Raw genomic sequence first — 23337 nt, forward strand, 5'->3', positions numbered from 1 at the left:
GGGGTAGAAAGTGGACCTCTACCCTTGACTTCCTCTTTCTCCCCTCCGTGGCCCCTGAATCTCTTCAAAAGGGATTCCAAGGAACATGTTTTGAAACTGCTGGCTTATTGGAAAGTAATAAAGCCGCTTATTTTCTTCCGATTGCTTTATTTATCTTGAATTCTTTTAAATTAGGCTTCCCCTTTTTTCTTATTGGTAAAGCAGGAAGTCTTGCCTTAAGGATGCTGTTAGATGCATTTGAAGAGCAATGAACATCAAGAGAGTTCTGGGCTTGCTGGTGTCATACAAATGCTAAAATAGTATTTAGCTTTTTTTTTTTGAGTTGGAGTGTCACTCTGTTGCTCAGACTGGGGTACAGTGGCCGCTTCTGGCCACCGCAGCCTCGACCTGCTGGGCTCCGCCGATCCTTCTGCCTCAGCCTTTCAAGTAGCTGGAACTACAGGCACGCGCAACCACACCCAGCTAATTTTTTGATTTATTGTAGAGATGAGGTCTCGCCAAGTTGCCCAGACGGGTCTCAAACCCGCGGGCTCAGGCAATCCACTCACCTTAGCTTCCCAAGGCACGGGATTACAGGCTGAGCTACCGAGCCCAGCTTTAGCTTTTAAAATCCCAACCCAAGGTGCTCAAAGCTTTGTTGTGTCTGTGTATTTCCCTGAAATTTTAAAAACATTTAATTTAATCTACTTGTTAAATTTTTAAAAGTGTCAGATGACAAATCTGGCTTTGTTCAGATAAATGTTAACATGGCAGCAAGACAATAGTTTGGTGGTTAACTGACTTCCTGTTCTTGAAAGCTAAACATGACTGAAGAAGAAAGAAATGTTTCCCACAAAAAGAAGAAGCCAGCTAGAAATTGCTTGGATTCTGGAGTCAGAACTGGGTTAGAATCCATCTTTGTGCCTTATTGGCCATAGTGGTCGTGCTTAGCCCTTCCAAACCCAGCTTTTTCTCTAAATACCGGACTCAGGTCTTTCTAAGGATGTATGACCTGAGACCCTTAACACTCAGTGCCTCTCAGTAGACTGCAGCCTTCCTGTCTTTGTTTCCTTCCATCTTCCTTCATGTTTAATCTCTGATTCCCAGAGAAACAGATGCTTTCAAGCAATCTCACTATGGTAATACGAGAAATACAAATATGAGAAAGAGAAACATTGATACAATGTTACAATTAACTATTACTTGTTTTGACATAGACACTGGGTGTCTCCTACTGATGAGCCCTTGTATCAATTTCAGAGCTACTTCAGCTCATCACCTTAAAAGGACCTTGATCTAGACGTAGAGATTGACTTGTTATCAGTCTGGTAAGTGTAAAATTGAGATACAGACAACCCTTTTTTGCATTCTAAGTTATTCCTGAAGGTGTCCTTTTTTGAGTATTTTCTAGTGGTGCCTTGAGGTCAGTATGCAATGCCTTCAGAATTCAGATGTATCAGGTGTAATAATTTGGAATGTAGGACAAAAATAGCGTAATGTACGGGCACTCTGGAGAACAAATACAGGTGCCTGGATGATGCTGCAAAGCCCTCTCGTGTCTTCTTCAATTGCCTGTCATTTCACCTTCTTTTCTCTGCATCAGAAACCACTGAGGTTAAAGTCCTCCTGTACTGTAATAATACCAAGGTGGGATTATTCTGCTCCATTTGGAAAACAGGAGAAAATGAAAGAGAAGAGCAATGAATCAGCCTCTTTGATTTTTGGCTATTTTTAAAATTTTTTTAGCCTATTTCTAAAACACGTTTATTGCTTGATTTTTTTTCATTTCCTGATTTTGTCATCTTGCTTGGAAGTGTGAGAGTTTCCCACTCCTGTCGTGTGTAGCACCTAACACCAACTGTTGGCTCAATGAACGAATGGCAGAACATAATTGTTTCATTGGTTTGTTTATTTCCCTGAGTCCTTGCAATGTACTTGTGATCTCTTTCCCTTAGACAGTTAACAATTGCCAATACCTTAACTGACTTTCACTAGAGGACCAGTTGAAATAATGGCAAATGTTTGTTGAGTATATTCCATACTACTCAAGTAGATCTTCCATCACAGAAGGAATGCTGGGATCTGCCACCTGCTGGCCACTGGCTCTTCCTCTCCTCTCATCTTGGGACAGTGTGTGGATAGCTATCCTTCAGAAATCTCTTTTCTATGCTGTTTGGTGCTGTATTCAGACTCCCTAACTGATCTTTAGTCTCCCAGGCAGTTGAAGGTCCTTGGCCCTTGCTGTTTGGTTGAAATATGAGTCCCTGCTGTTTTGTTCTTGAGTCTTTTATAGGCTCAGTCCCTAATCTTCCCAATAAAGAGTCCCTTGTGTATCCACCTTGCTCTCCCTATTGCCTGGTACCCACCTGTCCTGAGCCATCTGTGCTGCCTGTCCAGTCCACACAGCCCTTGCTGAGTCTGACTGCTGTGCGACTCTGTTGCTGGGGTTGCCGGGAATTCTTGCATTTTATCTTCTTCCTGTCAGTCTCAATGGACTCCTGAGGGAGTTTGGCTCTCTTTCTCATTCAGTGAGCCTACCAGCAGATTCTACCAGGCAGATAACGGCCAGAAGGAGAGAAAGTCTACGGGAGGTGGTGGGACCCTCTCACAAATGGCCTCCTGGATGAGCAGCATCTTTGTGATGTTGCTGACCACAGACAGAGGCCCTACCATTGCCTGCAACCCACCCCAGCTGGATGGTGAGCTGTGAGAGCAGGAGTAGTGCTTGATCTTAGTTCCTAGCCCAGCATATGTCTGGTCACGATAGCACTCAACAAATGCTTACCAAAAAAATCGACTTTTAAAATTGGTTGACTTTGGAAGTGGAGGGTTGCTTTTTCTCCTTAGAGAGACGATGCAAGGTAGCATCTACGAATATCATATTTTGTTTATGAAGAGTACCTTGTAGTTAAGGCTGATGATAGAAGCACAAGGGTGAGAGGTGGAGGAAGGGCCATAATTCTCATGCCCGAGAGCTCACCGGTCGGCCCTGAGACCACTGTAGATGCGGTCTTACTGGCATGTTCAGGTGAGCATTCATTCTTGATGGTTCTGCATTTCTGGTCTCTGGTAGAGCTAGTGAAAGGGCTGGCAGGTGGTCATGATGCCGTCATGTCGTTTGCTCTCTAAAAGTCAGATGCTACCACCCACTGGCCTCCTTGAGTCCCTGGTGGCCGTTACCCAGGTCTTCCAGACAGTAACTCTGGTGAGTGGTGGAAATGCAGGAAGTGAAGAGCTCACTCCCTTTCCTGAATTAGTTGCTCCCTCTGAAACAAGGAGTCGGGGCTTTATTGTAGTGGCCAGTTTCCCAGCCCGGAGCTATTGATGTCTGGGTGGTCACTCTGGGGAGTGGGGGATAGGGGAGGGTTGTTCTGTGCATCAGAAGACATTTAGCAGCCCCCTGGCCTCTATGCACTCAATTCCACTTGCACTGCCCTCCTCTCTCTGTAACGACAATAAAAAATGTCTCCAAATAATGCCAAAGTTGCCTGGGACACAAAAATCAGTCTCAGTTGAGATCCACAAATGCAAGGGACTTTGTTGGACTGATTGTACCAACATCAGAAAGTAATCCTGGCAGAAGGTGACCTAGCATTTCTTATCCTTGGCCAAGCATAGGGGGTTGTTATGGGTGGATAAGTATCACATTGATGTAATCAAGAATTCCTCCCAGGGGATTGCTCAAACCCAGGAGGTCCAGATCAGCCTGGGCAACACAGTGAGACTTGGTCTCTACCAAAAAAAAAAAAAAAGGTAGAAAAATTAGCTGGGCTTGGTGACACTCACCTGTAGTCACAGCTACTCAGGAAGCTGAGGTTGGAGCATTACCTGGGCCTAGGAGGTCAAGGCTGTGGTGGCCATGATTATGCCACTGTACTCCAGCCTGGGTGAAAGTGTGAGACCGTCCAACTCAAAAACAGAAAAGGAAGGAAGGAAGGAAGGAAGGAAGAGAGAGAGAAAGTTAGTTTCCTACTGGAAAGCCAGTAGCTGAGGCATGAATCTCGATGTCCTTGTGCTTTTTCTTCTCTCTCACACCTACCCCAAGCCGCTCCTCATAACAAAAAACCCACCTCGAAAATGCCTCTTCTGCCATCTTGCATTCATAAGGCTAAAATGCTAACTTTAACCTCCTGGAGTCTAGAATCCACATACCAACATTTCTCATGCATCTGCTGTGTGCCAGCAACCTATTGATAATGTACATGGTCTCATTCAGTCCTCCCAGCCATGTGGAGACAGTTTTCTGGCCCTGTCTCATCGTTGAGGAACACAAACACATGCTTACACAGCTAAGTGGCAGAGTTTGGAAAAGCAAGCAGGTCTTCTAATGTTGCTAAATGAGAGTTTAATCCTTTTGTTCAAATCTCATCAATATCCACTTGAAAATTTAATCACTGGCCACTTGAAAACATAATTACCAGGTACTTGAAAAGGTGGAGTCCTGGGGTGTGAATAAGAATCGTGTTAGGGAAGACATGTATGCAGAGTACTAGGGCTGTAGGTGAGAGGGAAGAGGCTTTCAGACACCATCAGGCTGTGACTCCCTTGATGCTGTCATTGTTTAACACGTGTGTGGAAGGCTGACTGTGCCAGGCCTCTCTCCAGTCAAGACAGACAAGGCCCTGCCCTTATGAAACACACATTCATTTATAAGGTGAACGTTCCAATAAACAAGCTCAATAAACACATGAACAAATGGGGTAATTAGAAATTATGTCAAGTGTGAGGAAGGAAATAAGCAGTGAGAGCAGGATAATTAAGGGAGGGGAACCTTTTTATATAAGGTGGTCAGGGAAGTTGTCTTTGACCTTGGCATCTCCCCAAACACTGGGCAATTACCATCCCTCAGGAAGGGATTGTTCCTCTCCTGAGCATCCAACACTGTATCTGGCACAGTTTAGGGGCTCCTGGCCCTTGGCTGTGTAAAAAGGCCCCAATGGTTTTTTTTTTCTCTGTTGCTTCACGGTCTAAAAACCTATAGTATGTTGAACCTGTTTCCCTTTTTTCTCCTGCAACAAATTATCACAAACGTAGTGGTTTTAAACAACAAATGTATTATCTCACAGCTGGGGAAGTCAGAAGTCCTAAAATCAAAGTGTTAGCAAGACTGTTCTTCCTGGAGGCTCCGGGGACGAATCTTTTGGCCTTTTCTATGTTCTAAAGGCCACCTGCGTTTTTGGCCATGGCCCTACCCTACATCTTCAAAACCAGCAGTGTGGCCCCTTTTGGCTGACTGTGACTCTCCCTCCTCCCTCTTCTAAAGACTTTTGTAATGCACTGAGTCCACCCATGGACTCCGGGATCATGTTCTCCTGTGAGATGCTTGGCTTAATCACAGCTATAAAATCCCTTTGGTGATGTGGCATATTCGCAGGTTCTGGAATTAGCCCACCCTTGGGAGGTCATAGTGAGCAACAAACACTCATTCTGTTTCCATGCCCATGTTATTTTACAGATGAAAAGCTTTGAAAGTTGGGTAGATGCCTACGGTTCAGGCTAGGATATTGCTTTACAACCTGGTCACCTCACCCAACTAGTTCATCTCTGTTCTGTCTGTCCACACTCTCTTGTTTCTTTACAGTACTCACCACAGCTTCCGTTTCTTCGTTTGTTTTGTTCATGTCTCACCAAGGCCAGGAAGCCAGGTCACTTCTGTTCATCAAGGTATAGGCGTCTCATAGCTCTGTGCCTGACTCACAATGTGCACCACTCTAAAATGCTTTTGAGTGAAAGAATGAATACTCTGGTATGCGCTTGGGGAAGAACAATCCAATCTCCCATGAATTATTTTGTGTAGCAGTTTCTGGCAGGTTATAAACCCCAAGCTATTTTTACAGCATCAAAAGAAAAGTGAACTGCAGCGTTGGCCCATAGTCCAAGTTAGAGAAGAGGCCCTCGCTTGTCATTCTTTTCGCTCCTTCTCCGGTGCTCTTTCTTCCAGTGTGCTAGAAAGCATCCGCATGGGATGTGGCAGTTTGTACCCAGAACACTGGTACATAGACTTTATGTCTTGACATGTTGTTAACATCAACTGTCTTTTGAGAGAGGCTTCAAATGGCTCGCTTCATTGTTTCAGTTCACAATATGAAGAAGGCAGATAGCAAACCTAACCTCAAGCTTTCCCATTGCATTGGATTTTCTCCATTGGGCCTTAGAGAAGTAACAGAGGAGGAAGAATCACAGTTCTCCCTAAACAGTACAAGGGGCACATTTAGGGGTTCGCTTGGCAAGCTATATGGCCCTCACATGAAAAAATAAAATGTAAAAGTACAAGTCATCTCCAACCTAGAAAATGAGTGCTTAGAAGTCTTAATTGAAAGTGCATTGCCTGAGCCTGCGGGTTCGAGACCCGTCTGGGCAATTTGGCGAGACCTCATCTCTACAATAAAATCAAAATGAGCCAGGCGTGGTAGCGTGCGCCTGTAGTTCCAGCTACTTGGAAGGCTAAGGTGGAAGGATCGCCGGAGCCCAGCGGGTTGAGGCTGCGGTAGCCGGGAGCGGCCACTGCACTCCAGTCTGGGTGACAGAGTGAGATTCCAACTCAAAAAGGAAAAAAAAAAAAAAAAGTCTGATCAAACACAGCACCTCCTGTCCCCATGGAAGACAAATTGCATTCATACTATGGAGGCTCTTTGCTTCTCATTTGCCTTAATCTTGTCTAATTGGATACACTGTTTGGTCAAGCAAGTTTTATATCTAACATCCTTTTCTCTGAGGAAATAACACACCTGTCACTCAAGGTGTCGTTGAAGTACTAGGACATCTGAAGCCGAAGGGAGATGTCTCCTCTTTCAGTGTTGCTTTCTAGGTCCCAGGTTCTCATCCCTACTTGTAATGTGTCTACTTTGGTTCTAGTGGCCAAGGATGTCAATATTCTTTTTGATGAATTAGAAGCTGTCAGTAGTCCTTGCAAAGATGACGATTCTCTCCTTCACCCTGGAAACCTGACTAGTACTTCAGATGATGCCAGCAGATTGGAAACAGCAGGAGAGGTAAGAGTATATTATTTCTTAAAAGTGTCATTCCTGAGTCAGGCGGGACTCTGTGAAGCATGTACCAATGGACTGTGTACAAGTATAATCTCCTGGAAAACAAGCGGCAGGTTTTACATGCCTTTGATAACCTCCATAGGTCTGGCACATTTCAGGGATCCTAAATCCAGTTGTGCTCAAAACAAACTTTCATGGTCATGTACTTGCCTTCTTATACCTAGGCAAGTATACAAAGGATGATTCTTAAACCGCCCGCGATTTTACAAATTCCATACTCTGGGTGTTGCCCACGAATGGAAAGTCAGCTTTACAAGGACGGACTTCCTTGTATAAACCCTTCAGCACGTAGAATAGTGACATACAACATATCAGCCTTCAAGATACTGTTATTTGAAGCCTCTCTGAGTTTCCATTTGCCTATATAATCTGGAAACTTCACTGCAACTGCAGATGGATTATCTATGTATGTGCTATTTTGGAAGAAAAAGTATTTTGCTGGAAGCATTACCTATTGCTCAGGTGTGTCTCAGTGGAGTCTCCTTTATACATGTGTTGGGTGTGGGTGATAGGACACAGAGTCAGAGTGACTCATTTTCTGTGCTTCTAGTGCTTGTGCTACGCCAGAGCCAATTCACCATTGAAAGGATGACAATTTGGAACAGGGAAAATTGTCTACTTTACCAAGCTTTGCAGACTTTCCCTACAAATACCATATGCAACTCTCCATGGGTTTTTTTTTTCTTTTAAGAAAAAAATTCATTCTGTCATCATCTCTTTACAGAGATGCTTTGGATGCCATAAAGTGGCATGATGAAGGGACTTTGAAAGGGACCTTAGAAAGTAGCAAGTCTCATTCCCTTAACTTACAAATGAGGAAACTATCTCAGAAAGTTCAGGCTTCGCTGAAATGGCACAGGTCACTGTTTCACCTTGGGGCCAATCCTCCTCCTAATGTCTTAGTTGAAAGTCTGTCTTTGAGGGCAGGTGTCAGTGGACTAAATCCACAGGATGGTCTTCTTGCTTGTTAGATAATTATTAGGCAAGCATTTATTCAGGTGGGCTACTGAGTACTTATTAATGAAAAGCCAACAAGTAGTCAGGGAGGACTGGTCATTGATTGCAAGTGTCTGCACCAAGACGGGGGTCTGTGGTCCGTGGGCATTCCATTCCTCCTGACTGAGGCATTTCCTTTGGGTGAGATCGCATGCATGGCATTCGTGCAAGAATGTGGTTTCTAGCAACAGTCTTGGATGTCTGGTCTGGTACATGTGTCTTCTTCGTATTACAATTTGGAAACGGAGGCATTCTGTCCAGAGAAAAGAGAGATCTCCCATTCCCACTTGGCTGGGTTTACAGACACAAATTTGAAATCTGTTGGCCTGAGAAACATGGCTCAGCCAGACCAGCCACACTTGACATCTCTTTGAGTGCTGGACATTATTAGGACAGGTGTGAGAAAGCTAGGGAAAATCCCACCCACTCCTTTTGCTCTTTACCTCTTAATATATGTAATATTTGATGACTGCAAAATAAGATTTGTCATTTCTATGTAAGTTATGAAGCATGATAATAAAATGAACACCCTAACTCACCACCCAACTTACAGACTAGAATGCTATTTTTCAAATTACTGTGGCAACCTAATTGTAGACTAGAAATTTAATATTAGAGTACAATGCAAATCGAAAAAGTAAATAATTGTTTTGTTGAACTTTTGTCTCAGATTTTATTTATTTATTTCTTTATTTTGAGTTGGAGTCTCACTCTGTCACCCAGACTGGAGTGCAGTGGCTGCTCCCGGCCACCGCAGCCTCAACCTGCTGGGCTCCGGCGATCCTTACGCCTCAGCCTTCCACGTAGCTGGAACTACAGGCACGTGCTACCACGCCCGGCTAATTTTTTGATTTACTGTAAAGATGAGGTCTCGCCTGCCCAGACGGGTCTCAAACCCGCGGGCTCAGGCAATCTACTCTCCTCAGCCTCCCAAAAGCACGGGATTACAGGCTGAGCCACCGAGCCCGGTTGTCTCAGATATTTTATATGTGTGTGTTTATTTATGTACACAAAGATAACAAAGTAAGATTTTTTTTATTGTGGGCAAAAATTGGTGAGACATTAAACTCAAATATTACTAAAATCACTGAAGCTATTTGCAATCCATTCTCTACCCTACCAGAGGTGCCACTTTTCTGAATTTTTGTTTTATATTCTTTTGCTCTAAAAAATAAGTTTACCACATACATATACAGTCTGAGCAATTGACTTTTAAATTTATTTTACTTTTTGTCTTATAAAAAGTGGTATCATGTGGAATGAAGCCTTCTGTGACTTGCTTTGCTTCTGTCAGTACTGTTACTAAGATTCATTCTCATTGTTAGATACAACTACAGTTTCACTTTTACTGCTGTATCATATTCCACTGAATGGCCTTTCCACCATTTACTTATCTAATTCATTGCCCATTCATGGCCTTTTGAGTTGATTCCCACTGTTAGACTCTCCCTACTGTTATTAACAATGCCGCTGAGCATTCATACATGTCTCCTTATTCCCTTACCAAGACTTTCTCCAGGGTTATATGTTATACAAATGTCCAGTTGCACAAGAGCACGTCTGCTTTTTCCAGGGTGAGCGCATCCAAGTTCAGCCCATCTCACCTGTGGAATCCGAGCATCTTGGTTGCACCAGGCCTTGCCAACACTTGGTGTTTTTAGATGTTTTACATTTCCTTTAGTTGACTCGATGCTTCTTCCAATTTTTGTTTCCTCTTGTTTACTTTTTCACTAATGAAAATGCAATTTAAATAAGCACAAGGAAAATGATCCATCTAGGCTTCATTGCTCATTGACATTACTCACTGAGCCTCACTTTGATGAGTGGCTTTAACTGGCCCCTTTCTCTTTGTGCACAGATAGTGCCGGAAAGAACCAAGGCAAACGGACTGTACTTTAGAGATGGAAAGTGTCGCATTGACTACATTCTTGTGTACAGAAAGTCCAACCCTCAGACCGAAAAGAGAGAAGTATTTGAAAGAAATATCAGAGCAGAAGGATTGCAAATGGAGAAAGAGGTAAATAGTTTGCTTCGATGAGAAAAAGTATATATACATCTATTCCTGTCGAGAGGCAATAAAAAATAAACAGTGAATCATAATGTGAACCGAGCATTTCATTTGGTCAGAATTTGCCAATCTTCAGGGCTTTGGAGGTGTTCCAAGCATTTAGACTTTTGCAGCACAATTTGTCTTTGAGAGAATTATAATTCCAAATGATTCCATGAAAATCAAATATTCTATTCCAATTAAGTGGACCGTTCCAAAGTATGGTTGTTTATCCAATTCACTACATCTGCTGCTTCTCTGTGTATGTAAATGGAGGGTTCTGCTCACATGAAGGAAAGAAACTTTGAGTGAAATGCAGTCACACCCCTCTGGAGGTTGCTTTTACACTTCAGGAAGGAGAACGAGCTTGGGCATCCTTGCATGACAGAGAAGACTGTCTGGCTGACTCAGCCAAAAACAGCTGGGACATAGAAGATGATTCCAGTTTTAAGAGACACCCAGATTATTTTTATTAGGTTCCTAAGCTCAAGAGTTCTGTTGCCAGTGTTTGACTCCACACCCCCCGCCCCCGCCCCAACTTCTTTGCTGCATGGGGAGTTTTAAGGAAGATCGAAGTAAGGAGGTACAAGAGGCCCATTCAGGCCCTGATAATTGTCCATGATGGGCTTATTGTGTGCCCGAGAAGACTGTGTGCACTTGTAGAACTTGACCCTGTTAGCTGAATTAATGTAACCCGTCTCAGGTCCTCTCTCAAACATTGTCCAAAGCTTCTGGAGCTTTTCATAGTAAGAAGAACATAATTGGCAGTTAAGATGCTTGCTTCTGATTCTGCTCCTCGAGGTTGAGGGCGTAGGTCTTTGAAGTCAGACATCCAGGTTTTCCTTTGTACGGTGCAGGTCCAGCTCATGCAACCCTCAAGCTACATCAAGGTATCAAATGTCAGAGGCATATTGTGCTCACACTGGTTAAGTTGATCTTGGGACACCTCCGATAAGTGGGATTTTCCTGGAATATGTCCAATAAGGCAATTAGAAAAACGGCAAGATGCGTGTGGCCTTAAGGGAATAGGTTCCTGTTCTCAGAAAAGTAACACCAGCTAGCTCAAAAGACCATCTTAATTAGAGAGTTCCCCAGAGCAAAAGACAGAATTAAGTATGTTGTTTCTTTGGATAGTGTGGGGCTCCAGAAAATCTTTTCTATACCAGTTGAGCGTGTCTTCGACACATCTTACTCTCTAAGTTCTTACTCAGACAATTGTATACTCCCTTAAAATGAATAGCACATTAATATTTTTATCCTTAAAATCACTTCTTCATCTTTTATTCTCACTGCTAAGTATCAGAATTTTTATATGAAGAAATAAAGATCTGAATTGCCACACGATCTGAAATCATGAAAGTCCTTCCTCTGACCCATTCTGACGTTGTCAAAATTCTGATTCCCACCAAAACTACATAGCTTTGTTCAATTAAAGATGGATTTCTATTTTTAGCTTCCTAAGTATTCTCTCCACTCCCATGGCTCCTTCTGGATAGGTCTTTTCATGACAATTTCACGACTTGCTAGTTACAGCTCGGAAGGCCTAATGCTTTTCCAAGTGATACACATGAAAGTGATGACACATTTCCGGTTGTGCAGCCTAAAGTGTCCCCTGTACTACAGTGTTCAGCTACCAGGACATGCTCAGGCAGTGGAGAGGCACCTTCTGCCCACTGTCCAGTTGTGCTACCAGGACAGTGTTGACCTGGTATGCTAGGCGCACTGCTTGTGTGATTGTGGTTGCATACAAGATAATTTTGCTTGCTATAAAGAAAAAAAAATGTTTTTACAGCTAGCTATTTATTTTATTGTATGCTAAAAAACACAGCCATCGGAACAAGGGTAATTAACCGCATGGCAAATCTTTATAAAAATGTGTCTCCTCCCTCCCTACTTTCCCTGACAGGTTCTTCTCTGAGAGTCTGCTTCTGTATTTCTTTTTTCTACAGTCCTCTCTTCACCACCAGCATGTGGGGCTTCTTCTTTCTAGAACCTTCTTTCTCAGGGGCCGCTCCCCTTGCCGGGCCCCAGTCGTGCCCTGCCTTTGCACAGGTGGCCTGGTGGGTCTGTGACTCAGTCTCCCAGCTCTGTTTGAGTCCCACATCCTCAGCCAGCTCAGCGAGCAAAGAGGCTGTGCAGGTTCACTTGCTTAGAAGGTAGCAGGAAATGGTGATAAATTAATTGTTCTCTGCCACGGACAATTAAAACAAAATATCCTTGGGTTGAACGATAAACTTGTATCTTTCTTGTGTTATTAAATTTAGAAACCATCGGAAACCCCTTCATTTAAACCAAGCATTTTGTACACAGCTGCAACAGAGACAAATAATCTTAAGGGCTAGTTTAACTTCCAGGAGTTACTTTAACCTTTGATAGAACTTATTTCAAAGTGGGAAGGGAAAAACAAAACCCAGGGAGCTCTGAAGCCATTGGCACCAAGTACGTTTTATGAATTATTAGTATCATCTTCATTAGTTGTGTGTCATGATGTCCAACAATTATGAAAAACATTTCATAGACAGAGGCTTATGTTCCCAAATAGATATAGATGGGCTCTTCAGTTCAACGTCCTTATCTCTTTTGACGCTGAATTTCAAGAAACACTACCTGGAGAATCTTTTAATTCATAAAAGTGAGGAGTAGTCAAGGTTAATCTTTCTTAAAGCCCTTGCCCCAGGCGAGCAAGTCAGCAGGTAAGTGCTTGCCTTGGTACCCGTGGTCTTCATATCCTGCAACTGAGCTTCTGTATTAGCCCAGAGAAAGCCATTCACAGCGAAGTTCCCAAAGTATCCTTAAGCGCAAGTGATTTGCTTCTTGAAATAATTACCTTTTTAAAGGTAAGCTCATATTTACTAATTCACATTTTCAATTTTTTTTTTCAGTTTTAACTCTAGGCCCATTATTGATACTTTGGTAACTATTTTAAAGTCACTGTCATCAGTGAGAGGTTTATCTTTTCCCTTGTATCGCCATGAAGTCACGGGTTACTTTTGAATTATTTGGAATTGTGAGTAGCAGCTATATTCATAGCACACTCTCCCCCTTTGGAATCATGTGGAACGTGGGGGAAGACCCCTGTCATTATGGTCATCACAAAATAACTGTAATTAGATAAATCATGCTGTCTTGATGATGACGAATTCATTCAACAAATATTTATGGCACACTCGCTCTATGCCAGACATTGTTTTAAACACTAGGAACTCGGCAGCAACAAATAAAACAGACCAAAGTCTCGGCCTTGTTGGAACTTATGCACAGCATAAATAAGCACACTGTATGAAATCCCAGTAAGTACTAAGAAGAAAAAGTAAAGCAGGAAGTATTGGGAGGGGCTGGCAATTTCATAAAAGTTAGCAAAGGTGTGCTTCCTTTCCACAGAAAGAAGACAGTGAGCACAAAGCCCCTGAGGTAGGTGCATGCCTGGTGAGTTATTGGAACAGTTAGGAGGCCAGGATAACTGGAATTAACGGAGGAAGGTGGTGAATAGTGAGAAATTACACTGACGAGGTGATGGCAACTGTGGCATTGGACCTTGGTGGTCACTGGGAAACGCTGGCTTTTCTCTGAGCGACTTGGGAAGGCATTGGGGAGTTCTGAGCAGAGGTATGACAAGGTTGCTTGATAAGATTAGACTGTGGGAGGGGAGAAGTGGCAAGGGCAGGAGCTAGAGGTGAGATATGCTGCGGGAGTCCAGGAAGAGATGATGGTGTCTTGGTCAAGTACACAGCCGGGATGATGTTGAGCAGATGAGATGGCTGAGCAGTCTAAGAGAGGAGTCACAGGCTGTTCTCTGCCACATGGTCACATCTAAGCAGTTGGGAGAAAGGAGTTGCCTTTAGGGGGATGCAAAGGAGAGGGGGTCTCACTGCAGACTTGGTTAAGTGGAGATGTCGGAGATATCCGGGCTGGAGATATGCATCCAAATGCGACCTCCAAAGCAGTCTCTGCAAACAGAAGAGAGAAGAGATCCAGGATTAAGTGGGTGGGTGGAGGGGGACACCAGTGTCACAACGGTGAGGATGGAGGAGAGCCAGCAGAGAAACTCACAGGAACCACTGAGGAGCTAAAAGGAGAACCTGGAGGTGTGGTAGGAAGGAAGGATTTCGGGAAGGGGCGACTGGCTGGGCCAGACGCTGCTGATGGCATAAGACCAACATGGAGGGCGGGTCACCGGAGCTGCAACGTGGATGGCTTGCGTGAGCTGGCAAGAGAAGCTTCATGGGGGGCGGAGGAGAGCGTCAAGAACGTGTGTGCAAGAAAGAGTGGGAAGAGAAAATTTGGAGACCAATGAAATAGCTCTCATGAGCTTCACTGTCTGGGAACAGGAGGCAGAGAGACAGCTGAAGTAAGTCGGCTCCAAAAAGAGCTCCTTCTTTGTCAGGTGGGAGGAGTAACAGCATGCGTTCACGCTAATAAAAATGATCTATTTGAGAGGGAAAATTGATTTTGAGGAAAGGTGAAGGAAGAATTTTTGGAGCGATAAGAAAAGAACGACCCCAAGCTTCTCCCATTATGGGGACCCACCGCCTGCCTCTGTTGCCCATGGATGCCACCTTCTCAGAGCTGCGAATATCTGTCCATGTTCTTGACTGAGGCCAGTCCTTCGCTTGAACCCAAGATGCCATCCCCTCAGTCTCGCTCAAATACATTGCTCCCAAAAGAGCTAGCATGCGGTCAGCTTTAAAAACTGAAATACACAGCACAATGCAGTTTGTTGAAACTGTTTGCTTCCTTTCACTCTTCTCTCAGAAGCATTAAAAATCATCTACAGTAAACACACACACACACACGCATACTCTCTCTCGCTCTCTCTCTCTCTCTCGCTCTCTCGCTCTCTCTCAAGGTTGTGTTTCTAGCCGGGCTCAGTGGCTCAGCCTGCAATCCTGCGCCTTGGGAGGCTGAGGTGAGTGGATTGCCTGAGCCTGCAGGTTCGAGACCTGCTTGGGTAACTTGGTGAGACCTCATCTCTACAATAAATCAAAAAATTAGCCGGGTGTAGTAGCGTGCGCCTGTAGTTCCAGCTACTTGGAAGGCTGAGGCGGAAGGATCGCTGGAGCCCAGCAGGTCGAGGCTGCAGTGGCCGGGAGTGGCCACTGCACTCCAGTCTGGGTGACGGAGTGAGACTACAACTCAAAAAAAAAAAAAGGTTGGATTTCTTGTACATTTCTCTTTCAGATGACAAATAGTATTGCATTTTTCATACTCACATTTATGTATTTATTTTTTTCCAACTAAATACTTTAATTTCACCTCTTCTGCCTTCTATCAACATGAACAATTAAGAGTATAACATTTTACTTTCATTACCATCAGCTAAAAAGTGCTCACAGTCCTTGATATACAAATAAAATTTTAAATGTCCCAAATTGTTTTTTCCAGTTTTGCCTTTCAAGCTTTACTTGACATACCCCTTGATTTATACTTCTTTTTCCAAAGTGAATCTTAACAAACTTTTTTATGCTCCCATTTATTAAAACACTATTATCATTTCCATTTTACAGATGAGACAATTGAGGCAAAGTAAATAACTTGCCCAAGTGACTTGGCCAGTAACAGATAAAGCTAGCATTAAAACCTCAGCAACTTGTTCTCTACCCCTATCTTGTGTTGACCCCTGGTGTCTAAGGGTGAGTCTCAGAATTGAAGAGGTTAGGAGACAGGCTGAGAAGACAGGTTGTGTGATGAAAAGAAAAGTGGAAAGGAACCAGGAAAATTGGTGTGCAGGATGACTTTGGAAGCTGCCCACACTGCAGTTCTTGTGCACTTTGACCCTCAGCAGCCATGGATTTGAAACCTGTCACAACCACTTTACAAGCCGAACGTCCTTGGGTGATTTAATAGACTTTTCTCCGTCTCCGTTTCCATTTTTAACAAAGAGAATAATATTATTTACTATGAATTGTTGTGAGGATTAAGTGAGCACAGGTATGTGAATACATAGTAGAGTAAATCTTTGTTTTTGTCTTATTTATTTTTACTTTAAGTTTCATTTCATGTCACTGTTTTGCTTGCAGTGTATTTGCTCGGCTATCTCCTATCTATGGCAAGTGATACTGATTTTTCCATTTATGACTGTTCTAAAAGTTTTGAAAAATAAATAATTATTTAAAAAGTAAGTTATTTAATGAAATAAAGAAAATTAAAATACTTTAGGTGATGTTACAAATTGGGAAACAATTGTGAAGGTGCCCCAAGAATGATGGCAGTCCATGCTACTTGACTAGCGTTCATGGTGGACAGACCCCGAGGTATGTGATGGCCGCTTCCTTTCATACCTGTGTAACCCCCTCCCCTGGAGTTGGGGTGGGACCTGTGGCTTGTATTTAACCAATAGAATATGGCATTTGCTCACTTCTGTGGTTATGTTATGGTATATAAGACCATGTCTCAGCAGATTGGTATTAGAGAGCCCCTCCCTTTCTGGATTTGAAGACATGAGTTGCTGTATTATGAGGCAGCCTATGGAGAGGGCCCCTGGGGTGGCCTCTTGGAGCTGGGGGTTGTTCCCAACATGGCCAGCAACAAGCAGGGCCCTTAGTTTTACACCACAGGAGATGAATTCTGCCAACAACTAAGGGATCTTGGAGGTGGTTTTTCCTCAGTTGAGCCCCTGATGAGACCACGTCCCTGACCTATATTGCAGCCTGGTGAGACCCTGAAGCAGAGGACTCAGCACAACTGTGCTTGACTTTTGACCTACAGACACTGTGAGATAATTAATGTGTGTTGTTTTAAGCCTCTAAGGTTATAGTAATTTGTTCTAAAGCAATAGATAATTAATACAGTGATTAAGTGTCTGGGGTCAGACATCATGAGTGCTTCTCTGGTTCTACCACTGCAAGCTGTATGCTCCTGGGAAAGGTGACCTAACTGCAAAATGAGGCTGACAATGGGGACTGTCTTGTGGGTTATTATAATTAAATGAGATCATCTTCTATTAAGCACGTATCTCTGTACCTCTCACATGGTAAGCATTCAGTAAATCTTTATTATAATCACCATTACAGTCACTATCACAGTTAATGTGTGAACGCTGTTACTTTTTCAATTGTTTTCAAGGCAAACTTTTTAGAAAACATTTCAAATAGTTTACAAATCCCTTAACGTATATCCGTCAAGCATAACATCATCATTTGGCAATATATTGTTAGTCTAAATGCATTAATGAGATTTACAGTGGTCTCTAATGCTCTCAGAGGAACTCAATACATTCAGTACCAAGTTTAGCATGGTCAAGTTCAGACATTTATCTGCTTCGAGAGGATTTGGTTTTGCATACGTCAAGGAGTGAAACTACAGATAGATAGAGCTGAAAAGCCCCAAACTGTACTTGATTATCCATCCTGGTTCTCTTTACCTCCTTTTGAGGGAAACATTGCAGATTGCCCTGGTTACAGAACGAGTCTCGCACAGTTGCTGCCACCCTCCCGGGCTTCCTGCCGGCTGCGCTTTCTGCTCTCACCCTTGCATGTGTTCCACAGCTGCATCCTGTGTGTTGCATGGATGCCCTTTCTGTACCCAAAGCTGTGAGGACCTGAGGAGAGAAGAGCCGGAGCACCCTCCTTCCTTCACAGTTGGGACTGTAATCACGGTATCTAGAGCAAAAGAGTGTCAGGACTCTGAACTCCCCAAATCTCTGTACTCTAGTGCTTTCTGGTCCAAAATGAAGAAACTCAGGCCTGACTCCACCCCACAATCTTTGCGTTCTAACACAACACACACTTGTATTATCAAGGGTCTCCATTTGGGGTGATGACAAAGGAGAACCAAGGATGATCATAACCAAAGAGAAAACAAAGCAGATTTTCTGAACCTCGAAGTCCTGGAGATTCCTTGAGGGATTTTCAAGAATTACCAGCGTCAATCCAAACTTGCATGTCTCTCTGTTAACGAGCATCTCAGGTTGGCTTTCCTGTGCAGAAGCAGGATCTGAGGTGAGGATTCTTATGGTGCTGTGGGTTGGTGGGGCAGTCTCAGTAGAAAGGGGAGTGAAAAGCAGAAGAGGGAAGCTCAGTCCAGAACGCGGCCTTGGCTGAGACCAATTCCAGCCTGACCCAAAGGAAGCTCTGAAGCAGAGGGTGCACCCAGAGCTGCCCCTACTAAGGGAAGGGTGCCCACGTCAGCCGGTCAGGCTGAGGTCTGTGGAGGTGGTGTGAGGTGGCGCTACCCTGGTGTGGCTGAGGGCCATTCTCCAATACTTATGGCTGCTCAGCTTCTGACCTGGGCACCATCCGTGGCTGTTTCTACTGACACTGAGTTCCTAGTAGAGACGCCACCAAATCTGCAGTATTCAGACAGACCTTTGAGATCGCAGAAATCGAGCTCACAGGGGTCTTTGGACAGAGTGAAGGAAGAGGGAACACGTGTGCACCGGCATTCATTCTGTTTTAACTTGCCACATGTTTTTCTCTACGTTTAGGACACTACATCTAAAAGGTGAAGATTCCATGTGACTGGTGTCATCACTTTTAAGCAGAGACTGTGTCTTCCTGGCTGGCTTTTACATCCCAAAGACTTATCCCAGTGCATAGCTTATAAAATCTTAGTTTGCTACAGAAGATTGTGAATAGCTGATTTCTGCGACAGTGTCTGGGTAGTAACAGCCAATTCAGCCCCTGACTTTCTCAGCACTATCGACATCTTGGGCTGAATCACTCTTTGCTGTAGGAGGAGGTTCTGTGCGTTATGGGATGTTGGCAGCACCTCTAGCATCTCCCCACGGGATGCCAGTAGCACCCCCTCCAAGTTATGACAACCAAAAATGTCTCCAAGTATTGTCACACGTCCTGGTGGGGGGTTGGGAAAGAATTGTCTCTTAATCAGGTTGAAAATCCTGAGTTAGAACCTGACCCAACATTATGTAGCTTGTGGCAGCGCCCGTGAAGTAGCCAGAGAAGTGAAAGGCAGCTGTTCCTTTCTTTCATCTGTGTGGCCCAGCTGATTTCAGCACTCTTACCACCAGGCTCTTGAGTCAGAAGAGTGGCCTGTGTATTTGAGGAGAATAAGAGATGTTAAGACTTGCCCCTTAAGCCAGATGACTGGGATTTAGAACTACTTACTACTGCACCACTTACTAATTAAATGACAGGGTGAGGTTTTTAACCTCTCTGTGCCTTGGTTTCTTTATCAAGCAACAGATAATTCCTGTCTCATGAGGCTATGATGGGAATAAAATAATAAGTTGCAATGTGCCTAGGACAGGGTATGGCTCACGTTAAGTGCTTCAGCCTGCCGTTGCTGTTGGTATCAGAAGACCTTTCGTCCTCAGGACTCAATCCACCTGCCCCATGTCAGTCAATAGAATTGAGGCTTTCTTCTCACTGGTGCTTCTTCAGGCAGTTTCATCACATGTGTGATGGCTAGGGAGGAAGGTGCTCTGTTTCTCTCTTCCTCCCCTCCCCTTATTCTTACTTTAATATCACAGACCGCTCTAAAACTCCAAGAGCCTTTACTGATTTGCTTATTTGGGAAGACAGCATTTAATCAAAACATTTCTGTTGCCAGGTCAAGATGACCAGCACAAAGTTATCTTGATTTACTCAAAGGGTTATTCTAAATCAATAGTATTTCATATGACTCATGCACATCACTTGGCTCAAGACAGAACAACTTTAAGAGAAAAAAATAGCCGGAGTACAAGGCACAGCTGAGGAACTGAAGTCATATCATGAACTCTTGTTACCATCCCACATGAAGAAACTGGTCTTCGCGGGGGTTTAAATGGAGCATTTTCTATATAAAGCACATTTTGCATTGTCATCGCGATGTACCAAATGTGGGCACTGAATTGTTGTGTTTATGAAAGGAAGTGAAATCCTTTATTTATGGTATTATTTTGGTTCCTGCGGTTTTTACTCCCTGTTAAGTTGCTAAAAAGTTATGCGAAGTATATCGTGAATACAGCACTAATCATTCATTAATGACATGGAGAGATTTAAAAGCTTTGAAGCAGCCCATAGAACTGTAAATCCACGGTCCTCTGCCTGTCACCCCTATGAGCGAATAATTTGAAACAGATGAATTTTAAGCTGAATATTATTAACCAAGCTTGATACACCTTAGTTGCAAAAGTGGCACTACGGCCCTGTCTGTTGAGGCAGGGGCAGGGCTCAGTACTCTTCCTTTTGTGTCTTAGGCATATTTTAAGAGCACTTAGAAGTCTTTGATGATTCAGTTTCTGGATGGAGTCATTCGTTCACTCATTCATTCATCAAATATTTAACGAATGTCCACTATGAGTGAAGAGAGGCATTAAATAAACAAATAGATATGCCAGATGTGATGATGCTGTAGAGAAATATGCAGGAACAGTGATAAGGAGCCACTATTGCATTTCAGGAGTTCAAGAAGGGTCTCCACGACAATGGGTGAGCTAGGCAGAGAGAAGCTGGAATTTGCCTTTCTGAGTCCAGCTCTGCAGCAGGTCAGGGTTTCCAACTCCTGGCTTCCCTTTGCCTGTGCTGCCTCTTATGCAGGCTGGGATGGGTGTAGGAAGAATAAGTCGGGCCACTGAGTGAGCGGAACTACTTGAGGGGAACTGACTGAGTTTTGCTGGGTGGGGGAGGGGGAAGGCTGTGACATGCGCATCTAAGTGAACTCTTACAGGAGCAAACCAAGCCCTTGAGCAGTGTGGGGACCTTCAGAGATGCCCCACCTGGGTGCAGACTCCCCCCTAACTGGTCCTTCACCATTAAAATCAGCTTAGCTTATTCTGGGGACTCCCTCTTCTCTTTTGTCTTCCCATAAGTCCAAAGTTTCTTCCTGAGAATTCTTCCTGAGCGCTTTTAATGGCTTGACCCCTCTTTCAGCTGGGGTGTGCAGGAAAACCAGCCACTCTGCCTTCCAAGGATGGCAGAGGCAACACTGCTGAGAAGCTGGCAGCGAAGCCAGGGAACCATTCCAGCTACTGCAGCCCGAGGTACCACAGGTGGGCTCAGAGCTGGTGGGGAAGCCGGGACTCAGGGATGCCTGCCTGCAGCACCTACCTGAAGCTACTTGGAACCTCAGGCATCCCTGGACAATAGTCCATAACCACCCGCTTGGAGAGAAATGGCCTCTCCTTTTCCACTTTCCAGATTCCATCTGTGTGCCCCTCACTGGAGATCCAAATCCAGATCCCAGGGGAAGTGGTTTCTGGGAAATGGAGTCCCAGCTTCTCAATAATGCAGAGGAGGCCACAGAAGGGGGCGGTGGAGATGCCAAGCTGACAACAGACAGTGTGGTGCAGCCCTCGACCCTCCTCTCACCTGCCTCTTCACTTGAGGCCATGTCGGCCCCATCTTGGCAATACCCAAATGGCTTTAGAGTTGTAAGACACGAACTCTAACACTTGCCTTCTGGATGGCGGAGGAGCAGCTATTTCTGGTTTTTCACATGTGCATGACTGGGTAAATTGCCCACAGAGTTCCTTCCTGACACCCACATCTTTGTTCTGATGCTAACATTAGGCCATTGTCTTTGTTCAAAGCTGAGCTGAATTCATTGAGACCCAGTCTTTAATTGAATATCAGTAGCAGTCACAGCCTGCTATTCATAACCTAAAATTCAGCCTCATGAAGCATCCTGTGTTTGTGACATAGGGAAGGGGAAAGAAAGAGAAAAGACAAGCTGAAAATTCCTTCCCCCATCACTGTAACCAAGGAACAAGAAGAAGATTTCCCCTACCACTTCCAGTCCCAGCTATCCTCGTGCACACAGACATTGAGCATTTATTGTATACCAGTGCTGGGCTAGGCTCTGGAGAATCGAAGATGAATAAGGGTTCTCATTATCTATTGTCGTATAACAGACAACTCCAAAACCAGCTTAAAACAATTGCCACTTATTTTGCTGTCAAATCTGCAACTGGGCAGGGTTCAGCAGGACAGTTTCTTTCTCCTCCAAGGGACATCAGCTGGAACAACACTCTCGGGACCTGGGAGACTCCCTGTCTAGGAGGCTGGCTTTCATAGCTGGGAAACTGGTGCTGGCTGTCAGCTGAGAGCCCAGTCAGGGTTGTAGGCTGTGACCTCTTCGCGGGCTGCTGGGGCTTCCTCATGACACAGTGGCTGGGTCCCAGGGGAACAAGGTGGAAATGCACCTCTGTGAAATGGTCCTGCGGACGTTTCTCCTGCTGAACTCCACTGGAAGAAGTGGGATCAAAGGGAAGGAGCACAGATTCTATCTCCTAATGGAGAGTCATGAAGTTCTAGAAGATGTGGAGATGAGTGAGAATGTCTTTGGAGAACAACCTGCCACAACATGCTCAGGGCATTTGAGGAACTCACTACTAGCAATGAAGGCAAACAGGAAACAGTTAAGGGGAATACAGTTTGGAAAGTTTCTGTGAAAGCCCTAAGGGAGCTTCATATTCTGCCCACAAATTTCAGGAACATTAACAGAGGTGACTTGGGTCTTAAAGGATGACCAGGTGATCACCATGCTGGGAAGTAACAGCACGTGGCATTCCAGATGGGAACAGTGTTGGCAGAGGCACCATGAACCTCTGACAAGGCCTCAGGGCTCCCCTGTGCTTCCTTCCTGCCTGTGGTTGTGTGGGTCCCAGGAAGACCACAAGGCTTCCCCACGGTGCCCACACGGTGCCCGGCGCACTGCCTCGTCTTGACATTCACACTGTTTAAGATCACGGAGCAATTTCCACGAGCATGATTCACGCCAGATGTCATTGTTCTTCTAGGACCTAATAGCAGAGGCAGCCAGATGTGCATTTTAGCCATTGTATTCAAAATGCTTTAACCTAATGTCGCTTAGCTTCTTTAGAACCGAATCCACCCCATTGCACCTCTGTTGACATGAGAGTCATCTCATTGCCAATTTCTTTCAGGCCAGCCTCTTGCTAGATGTACTGTACCAGTTACGACCTGCAAACTTAACCAAGATCACGACAGTGTTCCAGGAAATTAGAAGGAATTTTATAGAAGACCAGGAGAAGTGCAGACAGAAGAAGGAAACTGTGCTGCACGTAATTTTCCATGACCTTAGCAGTCCAGCAGCCAGGAAAGAAAAGTGCACGTGGTGAGACCTTGTGCCCATTAGTGTTTCAGAAATGCATTATGTCGCCCTCGGGGCCTTTCTGCCACCTCAGTCCGTAGGTCCCTTGGTTCAGCCAGGATAATATTGTGTATTGTACAGCAGCAAATCACATTGGCATTCATTTGAGACTGCCTTCACATTCAGTTTCTCAGTGTCTAATGAGTGCCTTCGGAAATCTAGTTCTTTCCTCTACGGAAATTCCAGTTGAATGGAAAACTGTTAATCTTTTTT

At 44.3% G+C, this 23337-nt stretch overlaps 1 protein-coding gene across 3 annotated transcripts in view; it reads left to right on the forward strand.

Annotated features, from left to right (window-relative positions):
• ANO4 (anoctamin 4) overlaps positions 1–23337 on the forward strand; it is a 383517-nt gene that overhangs the window by 203937 nt on the left and 156243 nt on the right. For all 3 annotated transcript variants that reach the window (XM_021715858.1, XM_008064696.1, XM_021715859.1), the window contains 2 exons: positions 6835–6971; positions 9883–10041. In XM_021715858.1, the coding sequence (XP_021571533.1) occupies positions 6835–6971; positions 9883–10041 (296 nt within the window). The remainder of the gene's footprint in view (positions 1–6834; positions 6972–9882; positions 10042–23337) is intronic.

This window comes from Carlito syrichta, unplaced genomic scaffold, assembly GCF_000164805.1.
Source record: "Carlito syrichta isolate Samal-C Ts95f unplaced genomic scaffold, Tarsius_syrichta-2.0.1 Scaffold307930, whole genome shotgun sequence".
Classification (NCBI taxonomy): Eukaryota; Metazoa; Chordata; class Mammalia; order Primates; family Tarsiidae; genus Carlito; species Carlito syrichta.